Source organism: Rhinatrema bivittatum, chromosome 5 (genome assembly GCF_901001135.1).
Source record: "Rhinatrema bivittatum chromosome 5, aRhiBiv1.1, whole genome shotgun sequence".
Taxonomy (NCBI): domain Eukaryota; kingdom Metazoa; phylum Chordata; class Amphibia; order Gymnophiona; family Rhinatrematidae; genus Rhinatrema; species Rhinatrema bivittatum.
In genome coordinates, this window is record NC_042619.1 from 253,203,970 (window position 1) to 253,216,999 (window position 13,030).

A 13,030-nucleotide genomic window follows, 5' to 3' on the forward strand; every position below is an offset into this window, starting at 1 on the left:
CAAAAAAATCAAACAGATTGTCTGATAGGACCTTCTCCTGGTGAATCCATGCTGTCTTGGGTCCAGCAATCCTCCTGACTGTAGCTAGTTCGTTATCCTTTCCTTCAGCAGAGTCTCCATTACTTTTCCCACCACCGAGGTGAGCCTAACTGGCTTGTAGTTTCCAGCCTCCTCTCTGCTCCCACTCTTGTGAAGCGGGACCACCACCACTCTTTCCAATCACTCGGCACCACTCCCGTTTCTAGGGATCTATTGAACAGGTCATGTAGCAGACCCGCCAGCACATCTCAGTGTTCCCTCAGTATTCTGGGGTGAACCTCATCAGGCCCCATGGCTTTGTTTACTTTCAGTTTTCCTCACTCCTCCCATACATTCTCCTCTGTAAAGGAATTTCATCTACTCCACCCCCCTCCAATGTCTTGTTCACTAGTGACGGTCCTTTTCCAGGGTCTTCTTTAGTGAACACCGAACTTTCTGCTTTTTCTTCGTTTCTCTTCACACATTGATCTTTTTCTCCTTTCAATTTCACTATACCACTTCGGACCTTTCTCCTTTCTCTGATGTATCTGAAAAATGTTTTGTCACCTCTCTTTACCTCTTTGGCAATCCTTTCTTCCACCTGACTTTTTGCTTTCTTGATTACTTACTTTGTCTCCCTCAGTTTCACCAGATATTCTTCCTTGTATTCCTCTTTTTGGGATCCTTTATATTTCTTGAATGCTGTTCTTTTTGCTTTTATTTTATCAGCCACTTCCTTTGAGAACCAGATAGGTTTCTTGTTTCTCTTACTTTTGTTTACTTTTCTAACATATAGATGTGTTGCCTTTGTAAGTGCTCCTTTTAGTTTGGCCCACTGTTGTTCCACCTCTCGTTTTCTCCCAGTCTTCTAGTTCTACCTCCAGGTACTTCCACATTTCAACAAAGTCCATATTTCTGAAGTTCAAAATGCGGGTCTTCATGAGACTTCTCCGTATCCTATTTACGATATCAAACCATCTGATGATGACTAGTGCTGAGGTGGGCACCCACCCAGACATTAGAGACATTATCCCCGTTGGTGAGCACTAAGTTGAGTATAGCTCCCTCCCTCATAGGCTCCATTACCATTTGTTTGAACAGAGTCCATTGCAGGGCATCCACTATCTCTCTACTTCTGCTGGATTCCACAGAAGGGATTCTCCAGTCTACATCCGGCAGATTAAAATCTCCAACAATCAACACTTCTCCCTTATTTCCCAGCTTTTGGATATCTTCAACCAGATCTCTGTCTAGTTCTTCTGTTTGCATCAGAGGTCTTTTAAATCAATCCAGTAAAAATGGATGCACCATCTTTTTTTAGGACGGCCCATAATGCTTGTTCTCTACCCCACATTCCTTGCAGCTCACTTGCTTATGTTATAATGTGGACCCTTGACCCGGAGAGAGAACACCCACCTGAGGTATCGGGATGTTCTATTCCTCCGGAAGGTGGACCAGCGAGACGACCCCTCAGTGCTCCAGAAGATAGCCGAAGTGTACCGGCGAGAGAATCCAGCTGCGGGATCCTGGAAGGAACCAGGAAAGCGAAGCCCGAGTCCAATCAGAGTCTATGCAGGCCGCAGGCAGAACCAAGGTAAAGTCCAATCCGGGTCTGAGGCAGGCGGCAGGCAAAAGCAAGGCAAGGTCCAATCCGGGTCTGAGGCAGGCGGCAGGCAAAAGCAAGGCAAGGTCCAATCCGGGTCTGAGGCAGGCGGCAGGCAAAAGCAAGGCAAGGTCCAATCCGGGTCTGAGGCAGGCGGCAGGCAAAAGCAAGGCAAGGTCCAATCCGGGTCTGAGGCAGGCGGCAGGCAAAAGCAAGGCAAGGTCCAATCCGGGTCTGAGGCAGGCGGCAGGCAAAAGCAAGGCAAGGTCCAATCCGGGTCTGAGGCAGGCGGCAGGCAAAAGCAAGGCAAGGTCCAATCCGGGTCTGAGGCAGGCGGCAGGCAAAAGCAAGGCAAGGTCCAATCCGGGTCTGAGGCAGGCGGCAGGCAAAACAAGGCAAGGTCCAATCCGGGTCTGAGGCAGGCGGCAGGCAAAAGCAAGGCAAGGTCCAATCCGGGTCTGAGGCAGGCGGCAGGCAAAAGCAAGGTCAGGCAAGGCTAGGTCACACCACAGGAGGGAACAGCACGTACGGGACCTGTTGAAAGGCGTCTGAGTCAGCCCAGCACAGCGTTTAAATCTCCCTCCCCTGCTGACGTCAATTTCCGGGGCCGGCCTCGTCTTCGCGAACCGGCCCCTTTAAGAGGCGGAGCCAGCCGCGTAGTCCCTGATGCTGTCCCGTGACGGTCTGACGTCTTCTTGCCGCGAGCCGTGCTGCGGGGACCCCGGGAGATGGCGCGCTGACCTGCCGGCGAAACAGAGGTAGGGAGACCCGATCGTGCGCGGTCGCGATCGGGTCTCATAACAGTACCCCCCTCCTTACGCCCCCTCCTGGAGGGACCAGGTTTATCAGGATGCTGCAAATGGAAGTGGTGAAGAAGAGACTTATCAAGAATATTGACCATCGGTTCCCAGGAGTTCTCTTCCGGGCCGAATCCCTCCCACGCGATCAAGTACTCCCACCGTCGGCGATGACGACGGATGTCCAGAACCTCCCGAACCCTGTAAATGGTGTCCTCCTCGGAAGCCACCGGAGAGGAGGAGACCGGAGGGACATGAAAAGAAGAGGAGACGAGAGGCTTGAGAAGGGAGACGTGGAAGGAATTGTGGATCCGGAGAGTGGACGGGAGACGTAGGCGATAGGTGACAGGCCCCAGACGGCTAGAAACGAAGAAGGGCCCAATGAACCGCGGGGCCAGGCGCATGGAGGGAACCCGGAGACGCAAATGACGGGTAGACAACCACACCCGATCCCCGGAAAGAACTGAGGAGCCGGTCTACGATGCCGATCCGCGAAGCGTTTGGCAGTGGCAGCCGCACGATGAAGGCGGGCATTGGTCGCAACCCACAGGGCATGAAGCTGTTGAGCCGATAACTGAGCAGCCGGGGAGGCCACGGCCAGTGGGAGGGGCAGTGGGGGGCGAGGCTGCTTCCCAAAAACAATCTGGAAAGGGGAGTGACCGGTGGCAGAATGGACGTGGGAATTATGAGCAAATTCAGCCCACGGGAGGAGGAGAGCCCAATCATCCTGGCGGTGATTAACAAAAAGGCGGAGGAACAACTTCAGACCTCTGTTCACCCGTTCAACCTGCCCATTGCCCTGCGGGTGAAAGGCCGTCGTGAAGTCCAAGTGGACTCCAAACTTCTTGCAGAGCCCCTTCCAATATTTCGCCGTAAATTGGGGACCCCTGTCAGAAGAAATGTGAAGGGGAAGGCCATGCAGACGGAAAATGTGAGAAGAGAAGAGATCAGCTAGTTCGGGGGCCGAGGGTAGTTTGGCCAGGGGCACGAAATGGGCCATTTTGGAGAACCGATCGACCACCACCCAGACCACCTGATTCCCGTGGGACAGAGGAAGGTCCAACACAAAGTCCGTAGAAATATGGGTCCAAGGTTCCCGCGGGGGAGGAAGGGGTTTGAAGGAGCCCCCAGGGGCGACCCGGTAAGGGCTTCTGTTGCGCACATTTTGGGCAGGAAGCAACATAGGCCAGTACGTCTCTCTTCATTTGCGGCCACCAGTAATACCGGGCAAGGATATTCCAAGTACCAGTTCGGCCCGGGTGTCCAGCAGATAGGGAATCATGCGCCCATGCCAGCACTTTAGGACGCAGTCGGAGAGGCACGACCGTCTTGCCAGAGGGACAAGTTTCGGAGACAGCTAGTATCAACTTGGCAGGATCAATAATATGACAAAGAGTCTCTGGGACATCCTCAACCTCAAAGGACCGCGAGAGAGCATCAGCCCGGCCATTCTTTGAAGCAGGTCTATATCGAAGCAGGAATCGAAGCGAGAGAAAAACAAGGACCAACGAGCCTGCCGGGGATTAAGGCGTTGTGCCTGATAAAGATATTCTAAATTTTTATGGTCCGTGTAGACCGTGATGGTGTGTTGTGCCCCCTCCAACCATTGCCTCCATTCTTCGAATGCCATTTTTATGGCTAGTAACTCTTTGTCACCAATCCCGTAGTTTTTCTCCGTGGGTGAAAATTTACGAGAGAAGTACGAACAGGGAAACAGTACTCCTCGAGCCGAATGTTGACTGAGGACAGCCCCCACAGCGATTTCAGAGGCGTCTACTTCTACTATAAACGGGCGGTTAGGATCGGGATGATGGAGGCAAGGTTCCTGTAAGAAGGCTGCTTTGACCTCTCTGAATGCTTGTAGGGCCTCTGGGGACCATATCTTGGTGTCAGCTCCCTTTTTGGTAAGGGCGGTGATAGGTGCCATGATATGGGAGAAATGGGGAATAAAATTCCGATAAAAATTGGCAAAGCCAAGGAATCGCTGTATAGCACGGAGTCCCTTGGACTGAGGCCAATCTTGAATACTGGCTACTTTCGTAGGATCCATCTGGAAGCCGGTAGTGGAAACAATGAATCCCAAAAAAGGTAGCGATAGTCTTTCAAAGAGGCATTTCTCTAATTTCACAAACAGGTTATTCTCTCTCAGACGTTGGAGGACTTGACGAACGTCTTTACGGTGAGTTTCCAGATTCTCAGAATAAATGAGAATATCGTCTAGGTAAACAATCACCTGTTTATATAACATGTCCCGAAATACCTCATTCATCAAGTTTTGGAACACTGCAGGTGCATTACACAGGCCAAAAGGCATTACCAAGTATTCGTAGTGGCCATTGCGAGTATTAAAGGCGGTTTTCCACTCATCTCCGGGTTTAATGCGTACCAGATTGTATGCACCTCGTAGATCCAATTTAGAAAAGATTTTGGCGTCATGTAGTTGGTCGAGTAGTTCCGGTATTAGGGGTAACGGGTAACGGTCTTTGCGAGTAATAGCGTTTAGTCCTCTGTAGTCAATGCAGGGTCTCAAGGACCCATCTTTCTTGGGTACAAAGAAAAACCCAGCCCCTGCTGGAGAGGTAGAGGGACGAATAAATCCTCGTGCCAGATTCTCCTCGATATATTCAGCCATGGCCTGTGATTCTGGTCCAGATAACGGATAGATCCGGCCTCTGGGTGGAATGGCGTTGGGTAGTAAATTGATGGCACAGTCGAATCTTCGATGACAGGGCAGGATCTCGGCTTTCTCTTTAGAGAAGACGTCCGCAAAATCGGAATATTGAGGTGGTAAGTCGAGCTTGGTAGTGGTTAGTGGTATCGCCGGTTGATGAGACCAATGAATACAAGTTTCTTGACACTCGGGCCCCCAGGCCGCAATCTGCAGGGCCCTCCAGTCAATGTTTGGCGAATGTTTTTGTAACCAAGGTAAACCCAGTACCACTGGGTGGACCGTTTTCTCCAAAATAAAAAACGAAATCTCCTCTTGGTGAAGAATCCCAGTAACAAGGGATATGGGCGTGGTACTACAGGTGACCCGGCCGGGTAGATTCTCACCCTGAATGGAGGAGATGAATAGTGGCGTTTTGCAGAATTGGGTAGGAATTTGAAGCTGATGGACCAGGTCAGCCAGTATAAAATTCCCCCCGGCTCCGGAGTCAATCAATGCTTGGGTAGTAAATGTTCCGTGCTTTCCTTGCAGTGTAACTGGAACTATTAGTTGAGGAGCTGGATGGCCTCCTAGGTTCTGCTCCTCAGAGATCCCTAGGATCGGAAGTTTCCCGGCCTCTCGGGACATTGAGCGAGAAGATGTCCCTTGTTACCGCAATAGAGGCAAAGGCCCAACCTCCGTCGACGTTGTTTCTCCTCCTGTGTTAGTCGGCTTCTACCGAGTTGCATGGGTTCCTCCTTCTGTTCCGGGGGACCCTCCGGAGGCAAGAATGGTCTGGAAAAGTGAGGAGCTAATGGTACTACGCGACGAGGCGGTCTGGACTCCTTGGCCCGTTGCTGAATCCGTCGATCAATACGACCAGCCAGATCGATGAGTGCGTCCAGGTCATCAGGGAGTTCTCGTCCGGCGAGTTCATCTTTGATACGGGGGGATAAACCCTCCAGGAAGATGCCTCGAAGGCAATCCGAGTGCCAGCCTAGTTCTGAAGCCAATGTACGGAATTCGATGGCGAAGTCGGCTAGCGTATGAGACCCCTGGCGAAGGTTGAGTAGTTCCGAAGAGGCTGTAGCATGTCTCCCAGGTTCGTCAAATACTAGACGAAAAGTGGCGACAAATCTGGTCAGATCATTCAAAATCGGGTCTCCCTTTTCCCAGATGGGAGAAGCCCATGCCATGGCCTTCCCGTCCAGTAGAGAGATAATAAACGACGTCTTTGTCCGGTCGTTAGGGAATTGGTGTTCTTGTAATGAGAACCGGATGTAACATTGGTTGAGAAAATGTCGACATCCCTTAGCCTCTCCAGAGTACCGTGGAGGAGCCGGTAAATGCGATACGGAGACTGAGGTACTGGGCGGAGGAGGAGCCGGGCCTGCAGCGGCAGCTCCACGGGAAGCGTCTAGTTGTCGCACTAGTCTATCCACGGTGGCGTTTAACGCCTCCAAACTCAGTTGTTGCTGCTGCTGCTGTTGCCGCTGCTGCATTAATTGCTGAGCGAGCCCGGGAATAGCCTGAAGACCGGACAAATCCACCGGGTCCATGGCCTTTCAATCTGTTATAATGTGGACCCTTGACCCGGAGAGAGAAACACCCACCTGAGGGTATCGGGATGTTCTATTCCTCCGGAAGGTGGACCAGCGAGACGACCCCTCAGTGCTCCAGAAGATAGCCGAAGTGTACTGGCCAGAGAATCCAGCTGCGGGATCCTGGAAGGAACCAGGAAAGCGAAAGCCCGAGTCCATCAGAGTCTATGCAGGCCGCAGGCAGAACCAAGGTAAAGTCCAATCCGGTGCTGAGGCAGCGGCAGGCAAAAGCAAGGCAAGGTCCAATCGGGTCTGAGGCAGGTGGCAGGCAAAAGCCAGGCAAGGTCCCAATCCGGGTCTGGGCAGGCGGCAGGCAAAAGCAAGGCAAGGTCCAATCCGGGTCTGAGGCAGGCGGCAGGCAAAAGCAGGCAAGGTCCAATCCGGGTCGAGGCAGGCGGCAGGCAAAAGCAAGGTCAGGCAAGGCTAGGTCACACCACAGGAGGGAACAGCAAGCGTACGGGGACATGTTGAAAGGCGTCTGAGTCAGCCCAGCACAGCGTTTAAATCTCCCTCCCCTGCTGACGTCAATTTCGGGCCGGCCTCGTCTCGCGAACCGGCCCCTTTAAGAGGCGGAGCCAGCCGCGTAGTCCTGATGCTGTCCCGTGTACGGTCTGACGTCTTCTTGCGCGAGCCGTGTGCTTGCGGGGACCCCGGGAGGATGGCGCGCTGACCCGCCGGCGAAACAGAGGTAGGGAGACCCGATCGTGCGCGGTCGCGATTCGGGTCTCTCATAACACCTATAGATATTGTTTTTTGGCATAAAGAGCTACTCCTTCCTCCTTTCTGTCCTCTCTGTCCTTCCTTACAAGCTGTAGCCTGGTATGGCCCATATCCCAATCCTGATATTCCATGAACCATGACTCCGTAACAGCAACAAGGTCCAAGTCCGCCTCCATCATTAGGGCTTGCAGGTCTGGATTTTATTGCCCAGAACTGAGCATTTGTGCTCATAGCTTTCCAGATTCTCTCATTCAGGTTACTGCTTTTCTTGGACTTGTTTTGCGCCATATTCAGCTGACATTTTGTATCCCCTCCTCCAATTTCTTTGTATTTGTATTTGGGGGGTGACATTCCACTGTCCTTCTGCCACCCCCATCGTCTAGTTTAAATGCCTTATTTGAATTTATCTCTTAGGATCCTTTTTCCTGCCACAGACAGATGTAAGCCATCTTTGATATAGAGCTTTTTACTGTTCCATAAATGGCCCTAGCCTCCAATAAATCCAAAACTTTGCTCCTTACACCAGGTTTTGAGCCATGCATTGACGTTATCTATATGGCTTAGCATCTCTTTCCCCTTTCCATGAACAGGTACCACCTCTGAAAAGGCAATAGACTCCGCCATGTGACTAATCTATTTCGCCAGAGTCTGGAAATCTCTCTGTACCACTTGGATGTTGTTTCTAGCAAGGTCATTGGTTCCCAGATGAATGATAATAACAGCTTCAGAGTTCTTGCTTTCTTCTTTGATCACATTGACTATTTGAATAGCATTTCTACTGGCCAATGATCCGGGAAAACTTTTAATTATAGTGTTTCCCTTGAAAAGAGTTCCCAAATTAGTGCCTCTGATGACTGTCACCCAGCACAATGAGCTTTTTCTTATGGTTATTGATTGTACTATGGAATTTCTGCGTGCATTGGGTTTCTTCTTTCTTCTCAGATACCACGTCAGTTTCCATCGCTAGAGCTTCTTCATTATGTAATACAGAGAAGGCATTTTGAGGGAGCGCCTGTCTCCGCATTACAGGTCTTACTCTACCAGAGCCCACTGTAATCCATTGTCCTTGGGTTCCTGTACGCTCTGTGTAAGTGTGTGTGTGTGTGGGGAGGGGGGGAGGGGGACATGTGGGCTGCTCCCTTGTGAAGAATGGGTGTCTTTGGGTCACAGATCTTATCCTACCTGAGCCCACTTGCTTGGTAAACCTGTGCTAGACACTGATTCTGAAAACAGAGCTTGGAAGAGTGTGTTCCCCCCATGTCACTGGATGCTTGGACCTCTTTGCCCACTGACTACTGGAAGACTATGGCCTCTTTCGCACTGCAGTTTTGCTTCTAATTTAAGCTGGTCTAAGAGCTGCTAAACATGTTTATGCATCAACACTTCAAAGTCTGCAAAATGGGAGGTAGACTGTCTCCAAAACTGTGGAGCCAAAGCACTGTAGTCTCACCATGGACGAGGCTGAGATGAGGGAAAATGCTTGCACACCGCCCCTTTTCCATGCCACAGGGCCGCTACATCCAGCAGCTCCTCTCCTTCATCCGGAAGCCCAAACTTTCCATCCCACAGCCCCTCTCCACGCACCTCTTAGTGTCAGCGGGAGTCCGCTGTCTGCATGCTAACCTCAGGACATGTTGCAACCCTTCCACTGTCTAAGCCATGCCAGGCAGCTGGATCCCACGGAAGACCAGTGGGACCTTCCTGCCCTGCGAGTTCAACGTGAGAAGATTGTAGCATTGCCCTGAGGTTAAAACGAGTGTGGTAGACTCTTGCACAGCATAGAGGGAGCCTTGGGAAGTACCCAGCAGGTCCTATGGGAGAGATCCCTTTTTGTTACTCAGCCCTAGAAGTCAGAGATAGCCATCCCTAAATCTGCACAGCTAATAATTGCTAATGGACCTGGCCTCCAGAAACTTGTCCAAAAATGTTTGTGTGATCCAGCAGTGTTTCTCGTACTTCTTTGTACTTCCAGCTCAATTGGGACCACAGCTGGGGGCCATTAACCTTCAAAACTTTTTTAAAAATCTGGGTATACTACTAATCTTGATTATATCCACTGACAAAAAAATACCACAGTTTAATTGTACCTTGAATCAAAAAAATACTTTCTTAAACTTATTTAAATCTGCTACCAGTTAGTTTCTTGGAATGTCCTCCAGTGCTGGTGCTATTCGAAAGAGTAAATAACTGTTCCTTATTAACTTGTTCCACTGAGCTCCTGAGTTTGGAAACCTCTAGCTTATCCTCTCTTCCCCAAGATGAAGCAGCCTAACATGTTAGACCTTTCCTCTATTCCTTTTCTATCTCTGCTCTATCTTTTTTAGGATAAGGTGACTAGAACTGCACACAGTACTCGAGATGTAGTCACGCCATAACTCTATGCAGATGCATTGCGATGTTCTCAGTTTTATTCTTTCTGAATCATTCCTACTTTCTTCTATTTGCTTTTATTGAAGCCGTTGCACAGTGAGCTGGGAGATTTTGACATGTTGTCCACAGTAACTCCAAGATCCATATCCTGGATGGCAACTCCTAATATGTAACCCAGCATTGTATTCCTATAGTTAGGATTATTTTCTGCATCGCTTTGCACATGTCCATAGATTCATCTGCCATTCAGATGCCCTAGTTCCCAGGTCTCACAATGCCTCTCAATCTGGTTGGGTTTTAACAGCTTTGAATAAATTACTGGAGGCTCTGAGAAAAGAAAACTTGCGTAAAATCATTTAGGAAGCAGCTTAGGACACTCCTTTTAACTGAAGCATTTGAACTAATGTGGGTTTGCTTTTGTACCTGTTTTATTTTTAGCTTTATTTTTGTGTCTGTTTTTTATTGCTTTTATGATTAATATTATATGTTTACTTATTGTTTTATTGTGGATTTCATTATTGAAAGCCTCTGGGAACCTTGGATCTAGCGGGTATAAATGTCTAAAATAAATAATTTTGAGTCATCCTCAGATCTGATTGCTTCACTAATTTCTCCCTTTCTCAGATCATTAATAAACTTGTTGAATAGAACTGGTCCCAGTACGGATCCCTGGAGCACACCATTATTTATCTATCTCCATTGGGAAAACTGTCCATCTTGGTTTCCTATCTTTTAACCAGCTATCAGTCCACCGTAGGATATTGTCTCTTATCTCTTGGCATTTTAACTTCCTTTTCTTAGGAGTCTCTCACAAGGGATGGGAGCATGGCATGTGCTGAGCAAAACAGAATTTTCCATGCCGGAGCAATGGCTGGCACCAGTGTCTACATGGCACTGACATTTTACTTTCTTAAATTCTGCATTATCTTGGAGTTTCTGGCATTGTCCAAATATGCATTCCTGGTAAATGCATTTTTGCCCAGATTCTCTTGCTTGTGCTTTAGTTCCTGTGGTAAGAAGCCCTTCCCTGCTGCCTGTCCTTTGTTCTACGCTGCCTCTGGGCTCTTTAGGGGAGGAATTCCAGAGGTCGCCCCTGGAGCTTGCTCTCCTTCTTCTCTCTCTACTGATTAGTTTGGGAGGACACACTGAGGCTTGTTGATTAACAGAATTAGGCAAATATTGTGGAAAAGAAAATGAGCCTGTAAGGAGCTTAAAGTGATGGCAATGACCTGGAGATGAGGCCCTTGCAAATGGTCTGTATAATATCTCAATAACGGTCTCGTTCAACAGGCAAGTTTGGGGGGCTGGGATTAATGAGGTGTCTGATTGGGATACAAGCCGTAGGAGGTCATGTGAGTGTCAGTATCCCTCAGGAGGCCTTGAAAACCTAACCAATTAGCCAGGGCAAGGCTGGGAGGCTCCCTGTCAGCTGTGCCAAGGCAGCGTGGAAGCACACAGTGTATGGCTGTATAGGAGTGAAGCTGCACCCCCCCTCCACACAGGACAGCTTAATGCTTTGCTTTCCTCTGCATTCTGTGACTCCCATAGCAGAGAGGCAAAGCCTGAATGAAGAGTCTCAGTAGAAGGCAAAGCCGATTCCTCGCATCCAGCACAAAGGGGGGATGGGGGAGAGGGGGCTGCCATGCCTGTCCTTGCCATGCCTTTGCATGGTGTACGCTGCTGTTTGTCCTGCTGCTTCTTCTTACCCCCAGAGACCACAAAACCCCCCCCACTGAGCAACCCTTCCCATCTCAGGAGCAGCAGCTGAGTTGGGAGCACGCCCTGTTAAACAACCGAGCACCCTGTCGCCTTCTCTAGGAGACTGGAAGTGTTGCTGTGCAGCCCGTGAGCTAAAGGACTCATCTTGTTCTGTTTTATTTCTCCTGTGTGTGTAATTTCAATGGCTGAATGCTCCGAGTTTTCTTGCAGAACTGACTCAGTGGTCATTTTCTGTTTACAAGTGACAAGCAATTTGTAGTGTGCACTGCACACGGACACAGATACATGCATGGGCTCATCGACAGACATACATAAATACAAACGCACACACACGTGCACAAAAATATGTCAACGTATGCGTGGACACGTACACAAACACACACAGATAGAAAGACACATGCACATATATATGCAATGCACATAGACACCTACACAGACACACAAGTGTACTCAAACACACACACACAAACACCTATATATATATACACATGTGCACACAGATTCCTACACTGACACGCTCGCACACATGCACACAGACCCATGCATAGACGACCACACTTGGTTTTTATACCAAGAAATATATAGTTGAAGAAATGGTGGAGGCAGACGTGTGAGAACAGAAGTGGAGCAGTACCATGTGTGTGTGCGTGTGTAGGTGTCCATGCATGTCTTTGAGCACACTTGTGTGTGTACCTGTGGAAGCATCTATGTGCATTTGCATATCTGGGTGCATGTGTGTTTCTGTGTGTGTCCATGCATATGTCACGCCTTTGTGAACATGCATGCCTTTGTATCTGTGTATGTCCGAGTAGGTGTCCATGCATGGATCTGTGTGCATAGATGTCTGTGCTCATGTGGGTGTATGTTTCTATCTGTGTGTGTCTGTAGGTGTCTTTGTACGTGTGTTGGCATGTCTGAGTGTATGCGTCTGTGTCTGTAGGTGTCTCTGTAGGTGTCCGCGCATGTGTCTGTGTGCATGTATGTGTTTGTATTTGTGTGTCTGTGTAGATGAGTGATGTGTCTCTGTGCACAGCATGTCTGTATCTGTGTGCACGTGTGTGCCTGCACATCCCTGTATGCATCTCCTTGTTTCCATGTTTATTTCTCACTCTGGGGATTCCCTTCTGTCCTTTTTCACTTTCTTCAGGTTCGTCTTGTCTTCTGCCCATGCATCACTCTATCCCTTTCCTCCCTCCTTCACTCTGATCTTAAAATGCTTTCTTTATTTCAGTCCCTGCCTTAATTTGAATTATTATGTTAAAATGGATTGGAGCTGATGAAATCTTTGTGGTTTTGGAAGCATTGGTAGGGAAGGTCATTGTAAATAAACTCAGAACATTTTTCTTCTCTTGATCAGTGCGTCACTTATTTCCTGTTTTTCGGCCACCAGTGGCCACCTAATCTCAGCACAGAGAGAAAGGGTGGTGTGAGTCGTGTTTGCAGTTATATCGTGCACGATCATGGCTCTGCATGGCGTCGCTGTGCTGCCAAGATGGGGTGGGAGTGGGGGGAGGCCCACAGGCTCTGTGTCTGGGTATTCGTATGCATCTATCAG

General features: G+C 49.3%; 1 protein-coding gene across 1 annotated transcript in view; it reads left to right on the forward strand.

Annotated features, from left to right (window-relative positions):
• The first annotated feature begins 3,088 nt into the window (after window positions 1–3,088).
• Window positions 3,089–13,030, forward strand: part of GFRA2 (GDNF family receptor alpha 2) — a 160,918-nt gene continuing 150,976 nt past the window's right edge. The window contains exons 1-2 of the mRNA XM_029603256.1: window positions 3,089–3,349; window positions 4,568–4,597. Coding sequence (XP_029459116.1) covers window positions 3,089–3,349; window positions 4,568–4,597 — 291 coding nt within the window. The remainder of the gene's footprint in view (window positions 3,350–4,567; window positions 4,598–13,030) is intronic.